Raw genomic sequence first — 18,505 nt, forward strand, 5'->3', positions numbered from 1 at the left:
TTGTTTCAAACCCTTCCCCTTTAGTTCTATTTATAAATCATAAAATATAATATTATAATTATACCATTCACCCTATTAAGAGTGAAGAAGAGACATAAAACATAAACTAATTACATCAATGGCCCTCTAATATATTCATATCTTCAAAAACTCACCTAAAGCTGGTAGGTAATGACAGTGATCCCAACTTGAAACAAATAACATAGATGCAGTAATAAGCTCTTCCATCACGGTGTCCCAAGGATAAGTGCGACACCGGGTACAGACTTTCAAATAGTAGAAATTGGTGATAAAACATAAGTCAAAACCAACCTCAAATGATTTCGAACAAATATAGTGATAATAATCATTAAAGTGGGTAATGTTTATCATTCATAAGATGACGATAAAAAAACCCAAGGGTAATAATAAAAAGTCTTAAAGGACTTAAAAACACCCATATATATATAATAGACCAACTAAAGCAACATTCCAAAAGGATTTGTTAAGGAGAACACATACCCTAGAGCTCGTTGTGGAGAACTCAAAATCTCTAAATCCAGACTTATACTTTCTCATTCCTTTCACCCCTTAAGTAGGGTTCACGCTAACAAGGGTTCAAGAGAAACAATTACAATAATGCCCCTATGGCATACTAACTCGTCAATTGAAATAAAAATATAGTAAAAGCAAATTGAAAGAAAAACAATTAACTGAATAACTCAATGACTCAGCCACAATTCCTCTCAATGACTCAGTCTGCTATTGAGTCCATAACAGTATTACATCCGAACTAAATGTGATCCATCTACAATCCCATTGGGTCGATGGCTTGAGTTGGAGAAAGTAGGTCCATGTGTTACCCATATGAATGCGAAGGGGAATATAAGACCAATTTAAAGTCTAAAAAATAAAAATAAATAAAAAACTCAGATAAATAGAAGGGAAAATAAACATAAGAGAGTGGAATATTTGGACTTGCATTTTTTTTCTTTCTTTTCCCCTCTCATTATCTTAGTGATTGTCTCCTGAATTTGGGTTGGTTCGTTACTCTTTGGTGGTCTTGGTTTAACCCCCATTAAGAATTTGGACCCATCCTGGTCCGATCCACCTCAGCAAGACCCTCGAGCTTATCGGCCAGCTATTGGTCGGCAACTCAACTCCCGATCATGCAAGAAGCGCTGAAAATGAAAGCCACTACCCCCATTCCCCGTATTACCCTTCCCACATATATGAAATCCCGAATATAACCTAATGAAAGATTTTGTTTCCAATTTGGGTTCGGTTTGAGTTGGGTCAAGAGGGAACCGGAGTTGATCCGAATCAACCTAGCACTACTTTCAATATAGTGCATTTTAGAAATAATATATAACTTCAACAAGATAAAATCAAAATACTTAATAAATGAAGGACTTATGTTTTTCTTTTTATCTATCTAAACAAAATTTGTGCGAATGAAATCAAGAACTTACAACCATGAAAACGTAAAAAAAACCACAATGAGAACGGATGAGTTTTTCTTCTTCTTTTATCGTTGGAAAGGTTAAATATGGTTTTGACAGAACGATTCTTCATACATAATGTTAGGTAAGAAGATGTTAATAATGTCAGTCTGAATGGGTCATCTCAATGAGGACTAAATGGTGCTATTACATTGATTTTCTTGTTTTTATGATAAGCAATGCTTTTGCTACACTAAAATTTTAAAAAACTAGTACAAGTTGTTCATATATGTCTAAGGAAAAAAAAAATTATCCACACCTTCTACAAAAGACCACATAATCATAAGAAAATCTTATCTGGTCCCAAGGGGAGGGATCCCCTACCCCATCATCTAGTACAAGTTGTTCATATATATGTAAGGGAAAAAATTATCTAGACTTCCACAAAAGACTAAATAATCAAAATTGGTCATGATTGTAACATACAATAGCCTCACTTGGAGTATACTCAAGGTTTTAAAATCTAACCTAATCATTGACCCAACAAAGTCCCTGACCCCTTCCTCCTTTGGGTTTTCTATGACAAGGGAGGGATCATGCAATCGTTAGGGACCCCTTCCTCCTTTGTGTTTTCTATGACAAGGGAAGGATCATGCAATCGTTAGGGATCCCTCCCCTGTCATCTACAAAGGCACAATGTCCCTCTTCCTCCTCTATCCCTCTTTATCTCAATGGAAAGCGGTCAACTCCTTTCTTGTTTGCACTACACTAAGAAATTCCCCTATGTGAAGAGTCATCTGAGTTGTTAAACTAGTCAACCTAGCTTAGTCAGTCGGGCTTTGACCCTCCTCCCTTCCGGTATTAACTGGGACAAGGCTTGAGGTCTAGTTGTATCTAATTCAATTAATTGACCTCGTTCAAGTTTTAAAACACTAATCATACTTTGAGCTAGCCTACTTTGTAAATTAGTAGTTCACCAAAAAAATCTATTGCTCGGATTTGGGGAAGCGCATCACTAGCCATTGAGCATATGGTAGTTCAATTCACCATCAGTTAGAAACATTGATACCATTGATGGGTCACCCCTGAATGTTTGTAATGAGAAATAAAAAATGTAATGGAAGAACAAATACAAAGAGGAATGAATATATTTGTTAATTTTTCTACTAATGTTTTACTTCTTTTTAATTAAGCTAAATTGTGTTTATACTTTTACATGATCAATGTGAAAAATGATTTTACAATCAAAGTTCAAGCACAAGTAATAATTTAAACAACAAACATACAAGAAATACACAATAACTTATTGTCATCCACAATCCTCTCTCTGGATTGCTAATCTACTCACTATGTGTTTTGCACCTTGGAAATCCACTATCTTGCCAAGTGGCACTTACATCAAATTGCCTTTAAGGCCAATTACGATGCTACCCATAAAGAAACTTATGCCACTCAATTTACTATAATAACCAATTTATAATATAAACCTTCACATTAGTTTATAATAGCAAACTAGACATACAATCTAGACCCACAAAGGGATTTTCAAACAACTAACTAGGCTACATAAGCCTAGTCCCACAATGGGATTTGTAGTAGTTAACTAGATACACCAATTTAGACGTATATAGGGATTTCAACATTGCCTACCTACACAAGGTCTTACTACTCACACAACACCAAACATGGTTTCTCAGTCTTTACTCTTCTGCCGCACAAACTTTTTCTTAATCAAGTTGAGCTGAAGACGGTCTTGTCTACACAAGGCTTGACTAGTGCTTGCAAGGGTTGCTTGTTTATACTTCAAAACATATAAGAGCATCTTCAATTTGTAGATATCATAGATCAAGCACAAGAATATAGGTACACCAATCCAAGTACATACTTTGTGTAACGTCAACTCATAATAACTTGATTCCAAAATTTATTGCTTAAGGCCAGTCGCATTATTGGTTTTTAAAATGTAGGAAACACACAAAATAAATCAATAGAATAAATGATTTTAAAGTATAACACACGAGTACTAACCTAAATTTTAATGAATGATTTGAAATATAATGGAATTTAATTCAATATACTCAACCAAGTATAATCAATAGGGTTTAAAGTAAATATATTTAGATATTTGGATTATTAATTTCCTGCTCCTATACTATAATATTATGCAATAGCCTCTTCAAATGCCCTACATGCTAGACTGTCTAACAAGATTTGAAAATAAAAATGCTTAAACAAAGGGTTATCAAAGTAGTTTTGAGTGGAAGTCAATCAAACAAGTACTAAAGGTAGAAATGCTAAATTAAATATAACTTAAAGTTATTTGGCACACGATCAATGGAGAAAACAATCAAGTACTTAAATACTTAGCTCAATAGAGAAAACTATTAAACTTGACTTCCTTTTGATCTATGATGGAGGTACAAACTCTCCAAATTGTGTGTGAGGGCTTAAGAGAGTTGGAGCTCACTATGGCAAAAAATTTAGGCTATTTGGGGCAATCTTTGGTTAAATAGAAATTTCTCCATTATTAAAAAAACTTATCATTATGGTGAAAAATGACTTTGTCATTTAGAAAAAAACTAGGTAAAATAGATAAATAATTATGGAAAGTATTTTTTAAATGTTATTTTGCTAGTAGACAGAATGGTAGGTCACCTACATCATTTGGAGACCTACAACCCTTGGGTTTAGACTTGAAAGTATGACCGTTTTAATTTTTTTTAAAAAAGGGGTTGACTCCTTCCATTGTGATCGACTCCTTTTGGTCTTTTGGCTTGACAAAGGGGTCGACACTTTTGTTTTTGAAAGACTGATTTTTTTGCACTATTTTGTAAACTCATTTTTCCAATTCACAAATTATTATTTTTTAGTGGTCGATTACTTTAGGCTTTGGCACTTTAAGACTTCAATTTTCCTATTTAAGTGGTCAAATCCTCTTGCCATTTTACTTTTATTGTCTCTTATTGCTACCTATTTTCACAAAATAATTTTATCTCTTGTTTGGTCAAACAATGCTGCTAGGCTATTTAGAGAATTGCTTGTCTCCTTTGTGTATGGATTGTTTGGACAATCTTTGACCGTTCAAATGGTTATACTACCAAAACTTTCTTTGGGAAATTTTTGTGTTGAAAATATTCTAAATGGATAATATTGTTGAAGAACGAGTATGAAAGAGTCTTACGTGACACTCACAACGAAAAGTCTCACAAGAGCCAGAACTAATATGATGCAATCTACGAGGAGTCTCACATAAGAGTTTATTTGAAGGTGTTTTAGTTGTATTAATCTTCTATTTATGTTCAATTGTTCAATTGTTTTAAGATTTATGCTTTAGTGTTTAACTTTGAGTGCAATTGGGACAAATGTAGTTTAATTATAATTGGATTGTACTTGTTTCCTTTATTATAAATAGAGTCTCATTGTACTCAAATTATATCAAGTTAGTGAAAGTATTTATTTTTCAAGAAATTCAACATGGTATCAGAGTGGGTTCTATGAGTTGACTTGGTCAACACACAAGGATAATGTGATCCTTTTCTGATCTATCATCTCTAGTAGCTTAGGTTCGAATTCTATCTTTTTTTCTTGGCATTCGTACCTCCATGCTAAAAATTTTATATTGTGAATTATATATTTATGGAAAGATATTTGAGTCTACTTTCCAACTCAAAAATAATTTTGGAAATAAGTTTTTTATATGTTAGCCTGCAAGAGAGGTTTGAGAAGCAGAAAAAACTTCAACTTTCGAGACATTTTATACCATCAAGAACGAGACTTTATATGGAGAATTATATATCAAAAGAAATCTGCAATTATATTTGCTTACCTATCCATCCAATTCTCAATCTGAGTTTTTTAGAGGGAGATATTGATTTCGAAAGAGTCAATGGTCATGCTGGCTAAAGAAGAAAGAGTACTTAGTTCGGCCAGATTAAAGAAGTTCGAAACCTATCAGATTCTTTCTCTCAAAATAAGTATATTTTATGAAGAAAGTGTATACTTTGTTGAAAGGTATCAAAGTCTATTTTTAGAAAAATAAAATTTTATGTCAATTTGATATATATATTTTAAGAAGATATTCACATTGGAGTCAGCAAGGTCAATCTATAAAATAAAGAAAATCATGAGGTCATAAAAGATTCAAGAACAAAGATTTTTATGTCAAATTAGGTATCCAATAAAATAACTTTGACTCTAATTTCTTGTGCAATAAACCATTTATGATTCTGAGTTATATTTTTGGAGATATCGATATCAAAAGTACCAAATGTCAGTTCTGCTGAAAATCTCTCATTTTTCCTATTCTCTCCTATTCTCTCTCTATGCATTGATGTGAATTGAGATTCATTTTCTCTTAGAACCCTAGTTTTCCAGCCAAATTTCTCTTCTAACCAGAGAGTTTTGGTTAGAATTAATCATTCCAAGATGAACTTGTTCAAGGTAGGCAAAAATTTCTTGTTTCGATGTTACTTTTAAGTTTTACGTTTTTTTTACTTGGTTGTGTATCTTAAGAATTATCAACTCCGAAACTTGTGCCTCCCTCGCCCCCAAAAAAAAGTTATATTTGGTCAAACTACCATTATAGTCTCTCCTACGTTTTTTTAAAGGTTATATTCCAGATTCATTTGGAAGTATGAGTGTTGCATAGTTGCCTCCTAGTTAAAATTATTTTCCTCTAATATTTCTTCAATTTATCTTCTTGTATTTTCATCATTTCAAGCAATGCCTAGACCTACTACCTAAAAAATATAGGAGTGTGCCTAACATCCAGTTTGAGTCAAGTTTTTTATTCTTCACCCAATAGGTGATTTGTGTTTGAACTATCCTTAAAAAGTGAGTAGTCTCTTTGTTGCGGCCTAAAGTTGGGTCATTTTTCACCTTTAAAATTGAGTGGAGCGTGTTTCAGACTATAACCATTTTGACTAGTGTATGGAGTTTTGTTATACAACTAGGAGTGATTTTCTTTGCCCATATTGCATTTTGTCCAAGTTGGGTCTTTATGTCTTTTTTATCCCCAACTTAAAGGGGAGAAGTAGAAGTACAAGAAAGAGGTATGTTATTCCATATGTTGTGGTAATTTTTATGTGATCAAAGTATTTAGGAAAGGGGGAGCACAAAAGAAGATTTTTTTTGCATATTTGAAGAATTTTTCAGCAAAAGAAGATTGAAAACCAAATATTTTTTTTTATTGCAAGCTTCAACATGAGGGGGAGTGTAGAACAACATGTATGAAATAGTCTTACGTGATTATCACACCAAGAAGTCTCACAAGAGCCAGAGCTAATATGGTGGAGTCTATGTGTAGTCTAATAGGAGGAAGCCTCACAGAAGAGTTTATTTGAAAGAGTTTTAGTTATGTTAGTCATACGTTCAGTTGTTCAATTGTTATAGAACTTTTTTTTAGTGTTTAACATTGGCTGTAATTGGGACAAATATAGTTTAATTGTAATTGGATTCTACTTGTTTCATCTATTATAAATAGAAGATCATTGTACTCAAATTATATGAAGTTAGTTTTCTTTTTTTATTTTAAAAAATTCAACAACATTAGTAACTTAAATGTTTGTTATCATCAAAATTCAACGAAATGTTATCGCCATTGATGGGTCACCCACTAGTTGCCCAAAAATAGAAGTCATAAATGACTGCCAAAATTTTTGGTCACCCTACATGCCCAAAAATATCAGTCGCCTTTATTAATAAAGTGTACTCTATTTAGCTAACTGCAATGGGTTAATGCATTTAGAAAGTAGATGATGTAGGGAAAATGGAAAGTGAGAGTGAATTCCAAGGTAATCTACTTTTTCTAGAGTGTCACATTTTTGCATTACTGTGCCCTATAAAAAGTCCAACAACATATGGAAAGATGTAGGAATTTATTAGTAAAATGATAGTTGCCTACCTTCAAGCTAGTTGAACTACCTCGAAAAGTTGATTGAGCTACCCAATGGATTTATGAAGAGATGCGTAGGAGAAAAGGGGCAATCATGCAATTATTAGCTACTCCAAGTTATACAATATTTTTAAATTACATAACATAAAATTGACTTTTGAAGATAATTAAGAATTCATAATTATGCCACATAATTAAAATAATTCATTTAATAAAAATAATTAAAAATATTGAGTACTTAAAAATTAAATATATAATAGTTTAAGTTAAACATTAAACATTAATTAATTAATTTTATTTATTTATTTATATATTGTTTAAATAACATTTTTAGTTAATTATTTAAAAAATTATATTATGAAAGATATTTTTTAAAAACTTGTACCTTATAAAATTATTTTTATTACACTATTTTTAAATATTCATTAGTCAATTTAACTTAATCTTATTAAAATATTAATTTTTATTCATAATATTACAAAATATTTATATTAAAATTAAAATTATTATCAAATAAAGAAAATAATTTTAAAATTAAATAATTATTATCTTAATAAAAAATATTTAAATTAGATAAGGTGAATTTTAATTTTGATATGATTGAGAATTAAATCTATGATTGATTCGATTTTTGAAAGAATTTTATTTTATTTACTTAATATAACTAGTTGATGATAAATAATCATGCACTTTTATACATATTAACTAAGCAATTACTAAGTAATATAGGTTTAATTTATAAAATATTCATGAACTAAATATATAATAAATTTATTTACTTAAAATAAATAAATGTGTGTTATTAGATGAAATGAGTGCTTAGAATACTTAAATTAATGAGCCTCATATAATATTTAAGTAATGAAATTTTTAACTCATGGTTTAAATAATAAATTAGTTAATTTTATCAACTTACATTAAAAAATAATAAACATTATGTTGTGGTCTTAGGTTAAGTACCTATGTCTTCCGCTCCTACCAGGTCGATCTTTTGGGTAGTATTGGCTAGGTGTTTAACAAATACCAAATGTTAAGCAACTAGCCAATACTACCTAAAAGACCGGCCTATTAGAAGCGGAAGACATAGGTACTTAGCCCAGGACCACAACATCACACCCACTTTCATGAGCCGACGAGCACGGCAGCCACACTCTAGCGATGACAAATGTTAAACACCTAGCCAATACCATCCAAAAGACTGGCCTATTAGGAGCGAAAGACATATATACTTAATCCAAGACCAAAACACATCAACCCCAACTTGTAGATAACATATTTAATGGAGGGTGAAGAAAGAGAGGCTCTTTCCTTACTTTTATTTGCTCTTTTTCACATAGAGTAGGTAGTGATAGGAAGAACACCTTCCCTTACCCTTGTCGCTCTCGCATCTCCTTCCTCACTCTTCTCTGATGGTTAAAACAGATGAGAGAATAAAAAAAAAGAAAGTGAACTTTTACCCTAAGAAGTGAAATTTTATATTTTATTGTTTTATGGAAAATAGAGTAAAAATTAAATTCCATAAAATATTTTGCATAGCCTAATGCATTTTTTATCAATTAAATTAATCAAGAAAATTCATGTTCCACTTCAATGTTAATGCTCTAACATGTCCAATGGAGAAAGCAATAAGCTCGGTTTGGCATATGGCCTGGGTTTTTTTTAGAAAATGGAGGGTATTTGAGGCATTAAACTTATTTTGTTATTTCGTACAAAATCGTAACTGTCATGTGTGTGGCTCCTCTCTCTCGCTCTCTGTCTCGCTGGCTGCCACAGGGAACTCCTCAGTCGAGTCAGAGGATCTCTTTCGATTCGAGACGAGGGAAAACCGAAGTTTTCGTTGGAGCCTTTTTCTCTCCCTACTCCGAAGTCTCACTCTCTTCCTGTCTCTCCGTTCATTACTCTGCGTCTCCCACACACGGACATAATCCACGCGTCTCCTCCATCGGCGAAACCGAAGCTCAGGTCCTTCCTCTTTCTAAACGACCGCCGCGCTTCATTCTCACCCAAATTTCACCGACCGCCAATCTTCTCTCCTCTGTCTCATGGCTCCCATCCAAATCAAGCGATCGACGCCGTCCGCTGCTCAAACGTTTGCGAGTGCTCAGGACGCTCGGATCCTCGTCCGGGAGACCATGAGAATAAGTGCCAATCTTGCCTCGGCTTCACCGCCTTCCACCGCTTCTTCTTCTTCTTCTTCTTCTTCGGTGGTCGCTGAGACTTGCGGCGCCAGGCCGGACCTCAAGTTCGGCCTCGTTGAGGACGATTTTGTGGATTCCAGCTTGAGAGTCTTGTGCTGTGAGGTGGTTGACGGCCGGAGGTGGAAGTATGTCGCGGAGAGGGAGAGTGGCGGAGGGGGAAGATTCCGGAAGGGTTCGATCCGTGCCTTGGGATTGCCGACAGCTGACGTGTCCGTTAACGTGAGTTTCGCTGTTCGTTATTTAGCGTCTTTCATTGTTCAATTTTTTTCTTAATCGTCATTACCTCAACATCTTAACTACAATAATATAGAGGCACCGGACGCGACCGTTAACGTGAGTTTCACTATTCGTTATTTAGTGTCTTTCGTTGTTCAATATCTTTCTTAATCGTCATTGTCTCAACATTTTAACTATGATAACATATGTCATGCATCCTCTGAAATACCCCTCTAAATTTGGTGCTGATCGCCCAAAGTTAGTGGTGATGAAGGTGGATGTAACAGTTGACAGAAGATGGAGTTAGCACAACTTCGGTCATTCTGCTTTTGCTTCTGCTTCCATGAAGGCTAATTAAATGGTGCAAGAGGCAGGGGGTGCTACGTTAATACAGTTTAAGGAGCTATCTAGAGTAATTTGTTTTCTTTCTCTTTTTTTAAATCTTTATTTTTCATTTTGTGGAAGTTTTGTGATTCCAAATTAATGAAACTAATTGATTCAGTAACATGCATTTGATAATGAAAAATTTTCCGGGAATATTCTAGCACAAAACTATTTCCTGAGATGCCGATTACATATTTTTACCTGCAGTTTTCAAAACGAAAAAAAAAAAAAACACTGCATCTACTTCTTCATCAGCTGGATCTTTTAAGAATCAGCCAACTTACGCTTATCGGTTACAAAGTATGGGAAAATATAAGGAAATCTAATTGCACACTCCTCATGGCAGTGGTCCTCATGGCAGTGGTAGCAAATGATTCTTCAGATTTCCAACTCATGGGCAGAAAAGATAAAAAATTGTTAGAAGATTATAAAAGTTATTGTTAATTCACTTATTTCTATACTGAGTGGTGGTTACTTGTTGCGCATGGGTCTTTTTTATATTAAAAAATGTGTATTAACGATTGATTGAAGAAAGATTCAAAAAGTTGGAAAGTAGAGTGCTATGGTTTTCAATGTCGGTCTTATAAGTCATAAGGCCACACAGCTGGGAAAAAAAAAAAGAAAAAAAAACCCGAAAGGAGCAGCATATTTGAAACTTTAGCCAATTGAGTTTGATAGTAATGAATGTTGAATCTCCCTGCAGGATTTGATGGCATTTATAAGATCCTATGTAGTACCTGAAGGATTTCCTGATAGTGTTACTCATTCCTATGTGCCTTACATGACATGGCGAGCTCTAAAGGTATTTGTTTTCATTAATTTTTCATAATGTCATACTTCTTCCTATTTCTCTTTCTCTCTTTTTATCTGAGAAAATGTCTATGTTGCTTTTAGCACTTCTTTGGAGGAGCCATGGGTGTTTTCACTACACAATCATTGTTAAGCTCAGTTGGGATATCTAGAAATAAAGCTTCTTCGGGAGCAGTGGCTATCAATTGGATTCTCAAGGTAATCACATTCTGCACAATTATGAGAATTCCATCTCTAAGTACAATACATTTTTTTTTGAAAAGCCTCTTGGGTTGTATACAATTCAAGGTGGTGCTTCATATTCGTCCTGCAAATTTAAGTATACTTGGTCTTCACTTTAGTTTAGCATCAGTGGGTTTTGTTATAGTTTGTTCTCCTCATATGTTTCATGCTGATGTATCTTTCTGGAGTCAATGGCTTTTGCCTAGCAGATTTTTTCTGTTTCTTTGAAGTGTCAAAGTCATATTTTTTACTTTTTTTTATTGAGATAGGATGGAGCAGGACGTATTGGCAAAATGCTCTTTGCACGTCAAGGAAAGAAATTTGATTATGATCTTAAGCAGGTATAAATATTCACATTATTTATGGGTTTTTTAGTTACAAATTTTGTTTAACTCAAATGACTAGCATAATACTCCTCTAAAGGAAGGGGAGGGCTAAAGTGCCTGTGAATTTCACATGATGACTGGAATTCAACTGCTTCCAGCTGCGGTTCGCTGGTGATCTTTTAATGGAGTTAGGTGCTGGAGTGGAGTTGGCGACTGCTGCTGTGCCACATCTTTTCCTTCCATTGGCTTGTGCAGCAAATGTGGCAAAGGTAGTTTTCATTTTTTCATCAGAGACCATAAGTTCACTTTATTCTGTCAATGTTGGTGGGAAAAGCAATAAATGTAGATTTGTTTTTCTTTCTTAGTAATTGTTTCTTCAGTGGAGACCATAAGTTTTCTTTATTCTTCCAATGTTGGTGGCAAAAGCAATAAATGTAGGTTTGTTTATCTTTGGTTCATTTCAGAATGTTGCTGCAGTGACATCAACATCAACTCGTACACCAATTTATAAAGCATTTGCCCAAGGAGAAAATATTGGAGATGTTACTGCTAAAGGAGAATGTGTTGGAAACATTGCAGATCTGGTATGCTATGCCATTTTCTTTGCATATGTGTACACAATTCTTGAGTTAATTCTCTCATAAAAATCTCATAATTTTGAAAGGATAATAAGCCCCAAGAGTCCATGCTATGTGTAGTCATTCAGTAGAGAGATGTAGCTCAAAACAACCAAATGGTCTTGAATTATAAGCATTTGTGGTTCACAACTTCGTTTTTCTAGTAACTAGTGATAAACTTTTGTTGGTTGCAACTATTGTACTGATTCTGTTATTAACTGCTTGTCATGTGAAAGTTGGGGACTGGACTAAGTATAATGTTGTCAAAAAGAAATCCTTCTCTGGTTACAACTTTTGCGCTCCTTTCCTGTGGATATGTTTTCAGTTCATTTCAAGAGGTTTGTACTCTCTCAATTTCTTCCTCTTTTCTCTCCTTCCTTTCAATCTTTCAGTTCATAGGTGCATGGTAGACAAGAAACATTGAACCTGTTTGTCCCTCTACTACTTCAGGTTATTAAATAGCCAAAACTAAGTTAGCTAAATAAAGGAGTCATCATCTTTGAATGTTCTCATTGGAATGATGGATGCTTTTGCCAGGTTAACTCGGTAGTATTGCGGACATTGAATCGGGCAAGATTCACAGTAGCTGTGGAATCCTTTCTTAAGACAGGTATTCAATTCCTGTAACTTATGCATGTTCTTGTGGATGTTATGATGTAGCACATGGCTCAATTGTGGAAGAACAGAGTCATCCAAAACAATTAAGATGCATAAAGGAAGAAGGAAGAAGACTGAAATACTGTTGTTTCTATTTCTGGAAAATTACTATTCTAGGAAAATATTCTATTTTGGTACTTGTTACATAGGAAAAGTCGGCATATTTCTACTTCTATTAGTATCTTAGTTTGTTATTAAGTCCCAATTAGGAGATTTTTATTTAGGATAGTATTTGGTTAGTACTTTCCTTTATGAGTAGTCAAATTGGGTAAGTATAAGGGTTCATTATTGGTATTTTTTATTTAATTTAATTGCTTGATTCTTTTCCAGCAAGAGTTTTTCAGTTTAGTAAGTCAAAATTCAATTGTAATTAGGAAGTCCTGTCCTAGGAGCGTTCTATCAAAGTGACGTATCCATTTTGACAAGGTCAAGGTAGTTTTAGAGTCTATAAATAGGGAGATATGCTGTAACTTTCATTGGTTTTTCAAGATCAATACATATTATCTGTTTTGGCTGTTGGAGCACCATTATTTTCTCTTTCTTTTGCTGAGAATAATTTCTTTGTAGATTTTTCTCTGTTGTTAGCTATTGTTAGTTATAAAATAGCACATGAAAATTCAAGTTTTACTAAATGCACCTGAAAATTAAGTTTTTTCTTTGGAACTTGAAAACCAATTATTTCCTATAGTTGAAAAGATAAAGTTTGGGTTGCCCATATTCCAGCTTTCTCAATCAACTTTATTTCTTTAAGTTGGCGGTGTGACTTTATGAATCAGATGACTAGTTTTTTGTAAATTTTTTTTGAATTTATGGAAAAGAGAAAAACTTTATTGGCTTATTGTAATCAGAGTACATGAACCCCTATTTATAATAGAGGAAAGTAGTAGAATCAAATTACAATTAAACTACCCTTGTCCCAATTACATTCAAACTATCCACTTGTAGAGCCACAAAAGAGGGCCTACACAAATGATAGGCCTTGGACCCAACTTCACACTTTTAATGGTTGGAGATGTAGTTACTTGGTTGTTGGATTGAGTTATTAGATTATCTTGAACCACTGCTGCTTGTATTTATTGTATTAGTTGCGCAAGAAGTTTGTTTGTATACTACATTTCAGACTTTATCCATAATGTTTGAAACCGTATTTCAAAATTTGCTTTTGTAAAATAGTGAACTTTAGGGTTTTGGAGAAATAGAGAAAGAGGGAGAGAGGAGAGATAGAAACGAGAGTGCTTAATAGACTTAAGTAGATTTCTAACACTCCCCCTCAAGCTAGAGCATATATATCCGTAAGGCCCACCTTCCTTTGGAATACTTCAAATTCATGTTTCCCTAGTGCTTTAGTAAACATATCTCCAACTGATCACCGGATCTCTTTAGTAAACATATCTTCAGCTGATCACCAGATCTCACATAGGGGGTCACAACTTCATTTTTCATCACAATGTTTCGAATGAAGTAACAATCTACTTCAATGTGTTTTTTCTGTTCATGACACACTGGGTTTCTTGCAATAAATATAGTAGCTTGATTGTCACTGTATATGCTCATTGGCCCCTCCTTTTGTAATTTCAACTCTTTGACCACAAATCTTTCACACATCAATTCACTAACTGTATGAGCCATGACTCTGTATTCAGCTTTAGCACTGGAACGAGCTACAACATTTTGTTTCTTACTCTTCCAGCTAATCAAATTTCCTCCTAGGAAGACGCAATAACTAGTGGTAGATTTTCGGTCAAGCTTAGATCCAGCATAATCAATATTTGAGAAAGCTTCTATCTTCATGTGATCTTAAGGCATAAAAACTAGTCCCTTTTTGGGTGCCCCTTTCAGATATCTCAAGAACCGCTAGGCAGCTTCTAGGTGAACCTTGAGAGGACACTCATGAACAGACTAACAATTCTCACAGTAAAGGATATGTCACGATGAGTGACAGTAACATATACGGATTTTCCACAAGCCACATTCTACTTCAATGCATATTCTCTTGGAAGATGTGGACCCTCATTCTTAGTAAGTTTGGGTTACAATTCTGCATGGCGGCTGATCTACTCTCGTTCAGTAAGTCGCTCATTGGTATCCCACTGCCTGCGTTGGTTTCATCCCGTGGGGGCTTTGGAATGAGCGCAATAGAAGACGATTTGATGCAAAATGTGAATTTGTAGATTGGGTAGCGGACCGAGTGATGGGTCATATATCTACTTGGTTTCTGACTAAGAAAGCTTTCTCTTCTTTTTTGGGCACCCCTATACGTGAAAACTGGAGAATTTTGGCTATGATGCATTCTGGGACAAAGATCCCGGTTTTGCAAGAATGGACTCCTCCTGCACTTGGTTACTTCAAGTTAAACTTTGACGGTTCGTCTCTTGGTAATCCAGGGATTTCGGGTTTTGGAGGAGTTATTTCAGACCATTCCGGCAATCAACTTTTCTCTTATGCTGGCCCTCTGGGCATATCCGACTCTACGTCTGTAGAGCTACATGGCCTTCTCTTCGGTCTCCGTGTCTTTAGAGACAATTGCAGCGGTCCTCTTCATATCGAAGGAGATTCAAAAGTGGTTATTGAATGGTGTGAGAGTGCTTCCCTTCTCCCGTGGTGGTATTGGGATACCTTTCGGGAAATTTTAGATATTACCTCAATTGTTTCTTGTATTTGGACTCACATTCCGAGATCCGCTAATTCGGTAGTAGATGTGCTTGCTAGGCAGGGAGCTAACCTACAATCGCTGGTTGTAAGGGACTTGCTCCCCCAAATTTTGTAATTTTCTCTCGTTTTATTAATACATCCTTTTTTTTTTAAAAAAAAAAAAACATATACAAATTTTCCAACTAACCGTCGATATATTGTCTTATCGCGAAGTTCATCACTCTGTTCATCATGAAGGTCATGTCCCACCTCCATAGGAGTTTCAACAGGCTTAGCACCCAACAGTCCATACTCGTGTAACATGTCAGTGACATATTTTCTCTAATTCAATACTAGACTAGCCTTGCTTCTAGCTACTTCAATACTCAGGAAGTATTTTAGTGACCCCAAGTCTTTAGTCTAAAACCGCTTTGGTGAATGTGCTTTTACCTCCTCAATGGCTTGTATATCATTGCCAGATAAAATGATATTGTCTACATATACCACTATTACCACAATGCTAGATGATGTCATTTTAACAAAGTGTGAATGGTTACAATGGCTAAAGACATCAATCCCATATGTTTGTGTATAGCCCTTGGCCACCAATCGAGCCTTGTATCGTTCAATAGAACCATTTGGCTTATACTTCATAGTGTATACCCATCTACAACCCAAAACTATAGCACCAGTAAACAAGTCACACAACTGCTAGGTGCCCTAATTCAGTAGTGCCTCCATTTCAACATCTATAACTGTCTTCCACTGAGGGGAAGAAAGTGCAATTTGTACAAACGGAGGAATAGTGTAGGAGGACAAGGACAATGCAAACTATTTATACTAGTCAGTACGAAAACCACAAAGTGAGACAAGGGATAATGAGTACTTTTTCTAACACCTTTCCGAAGATTAATAGGCAGGTGTATATCACTTACTTTAGGATCAATAGACAAAAAAGGTTCTTTGTCCAATGAGAGACAAGGAACAACTTTATCTTGAGTCACTTTCTGTTTGATATACCTGTAGCAGCTTATCTGCAATAGCATCAGGAATTGGTCTAGGAATTTCTTTCACAGGAGCTTGATCAACAACATCAAGAAAAGGAATGTGTGGAGACACATTTATGGAGGATGAGGAAAAGAAGGGAGTATCCTTAAAGAATGTAACATATGCAGAGAAATATGTTTTTTAGTAGATGAGTAGTTGCACTTTTATCCTTTTTGTGTGCGTGAATAACCCAAAAAATACATACGACGGCTCAAGTGGACAATTTTTCTATGGAGGAACCAAAGACGTGTAAAACAAATGCACCCAAAGACCCGAAGAGACACCGGAAATAAGGTGATTGATGGTAATAGTACTTGTATAGGAATTTTACCATTGATAACTGAGGATGACATTCGGTTATTGAGGAAATAGGACAACATCACCTTAATATAATTTGCCAATATGATTTGGGTACATGCATATGGAGACGCATAATACGGGCCACTTCTAACATATGACGATTCTTACGTTCAACAATACTATTTTGTTGTGGTGTAAAAACACATGAAGACTGGTGTATAATACCATGATCTTTACAGGATAAGTCAAACTTTTGATTCATAACTTGATTCCTTAAATCAAGATCTAGACTATGAAGTGGCCAGGCCATAACCTGACTCTCCTTGGCTTCCTTGTCATCATTCAATGGGACAGGAGGGTCATCTCTAATGAATTTTGTCTTTTTGCTAGCCTTTAAATATAAAGTGACTGATTGTGACTAGCTTAGATAGTTTTGGCCATCCAGTCTCTCAGTAGTGATCATAATAGTTTCATTTCCTTTCGACTTTACAAATCCCTTTAAAGGGGTAAAATTCTTGGCAGAATCAGCGATGTATACTGCCAATATGGTCTCTAAACATCCCTAGAAGAACGCACAAAAAAATATGCGCAGGTGTTGTGGGCCCCACTTCGCAGAAAAATTAGGTTTTACAAATTGGAAGGCCCCTCTTCGCAGAAAAATTAGGGTTTTATAAATTGGAAGAACCAATCTGCCCTAATATGCAATTCATTACCGCTGTAGGTAATATCCTGAAAAATCCACAGATTTCTCAATTTCTAGGGCTGATGTCAACCCACCCAGTGTTGATGCAGGCAATCTCAGCCCAATAGTGGGCTGCACAGCAAGAAAAGAGAAGAAATTAAGGTAAAAAACTCTCATTTAAGTCATAATTCCAGTTTTCTGCACTCAGATTTTCATAAGTCATGAAAAATTCCAGAAAATTAGGGCTGAAGTAGGCAGACCCAAATATGATGCAGGCAGAGGACCCAATACTGGGGTGGCACAATCCAAACAAGTGATTCTTATCACTCAACTATCATTCATAGGGCAATAAGTAGTTCATAATTGCTCAATAGGCAGCAGGAGCCATCAACCCCAGGGTTACGGTAGGAGAAGAAAGCAAAAATTCAGATTTTTACCAAACAGTCAAGGCTTAGGAAAATCTCCTTTCTTGAAGTCACATGTATTAATGGAGGGAACTAGAGAAGAATGGAGGCCTTTGACCAAGATCTACTGCTTTGATACCATGTAAAAGGGTGAACTTTAGGGTTTTCGAGAAAGAGGGAGAAAGAAAAGATAGAAACCAGATCGCTGGAAAGACTTGCTTTTATATAGTTTGAAATAAAAATTACAGAGATGCGCCTAGTCACTTAAAAACACTTAAACCCTTATATTTCTTTATATATTCAAATTACATTCAAATTGAACTAGAGATAAAAACTAAACAAGTCGGTCTCTCAAGCCGGCTGGCTGTTCTCCTGGCACGGGTTTTCTCTAAACGAGACTATGGCAAATGAAATCACCTGTTTCAAATTCAGATTCTCTAGTTGTTGTTTTGAGACACTACAGTTCACGTTCTGGGAAGATGATAGCCGGATTAACGTTTGGTTACTCTGGTGTGTATTTGATAATTTAATTTTTTTAGGATTCAAAATGACATTGTTGAAATGAGCGGGTGCAAGTGTGAGCAACCAAGCGTACAGGGGTGGCCCCACCAGCTACTGGCCCTAGTTGCCCCCACCTTGTTGGCAACCTCATCGCCGGCAGCCCCGCTATCATCAACTCCGACGCAGGCCACTGTCA

At 35.2% G+C, this 18,505-nt stretch overlaps 1 protein-coding gene across 1 annotated transcript in view; it reads left to right on the plus strand.

The window, feature by feature from the left end:
• Nucleotides 1-9,090: 9,090 nt before the first annotated feature.
• LOC137946018 (protein root UVB sensitive 6-like) overlaps nucleotides 9,091-18,505 on the plus strand; it is a 35,098-nt gene continuing 25,683 nt past the window's right edge. Inside the window, exons 1-8 of the mRNA XM_068792166.1 lie at nucleotides 9,091-9,731; nucleotides 10,816-10,914; nucleotides 11,007-11,120; nucleotides 11,414-11,485; nucleotides 11,629-11,739; nucleotides 11,935-12,054; nucleotides 12,324-12,425; nucleotides 12,625-12,697. Coding sequence (XP_068648267.1) covers nucleotides 9,357-9,731; nucleotides 10,816-10,914; nucleotides 11,007-11,120; nucleotides 11,414-11,485; nucleotides 11,629-11,739; nucleotides 11,935-12,054; nucleotides 12,324-12,425; nucleotides 12,625-12,697 — 1,066 coding nt within the window. The 5' untranslated portion in view covers nucleotides 9,091-9,356. The remainder of the gene's footprint in view (nucleotides 9,732-10,815; nucleotides 10,915-11,006; nucleotides 11,121-11,413; nucleotides 11,486-11,628; nucleotides 11,740-11,934; nucleotides 12,055-12,323; nucleotides 12,426-12,624; nucleotides 12,698-18,505) is intronic.

Source organism: Aristolochia californica, unplaced genomic scaffold (genome assembly GCF_029961685.1).
Source record: "Aristolochia californica isolate CCGP_79_NKW_82.1479 unplaced genomic scaffold, dmAriCali1.0.hap1 SCAF_12, whole genome shotgun sequence".
NCBI lineage: Eukaryota > Viridiplantae > Streptophyta > Magnoliopsida > Piperales > Aristolochiaceae > Aristolochia > Aristolochia californica.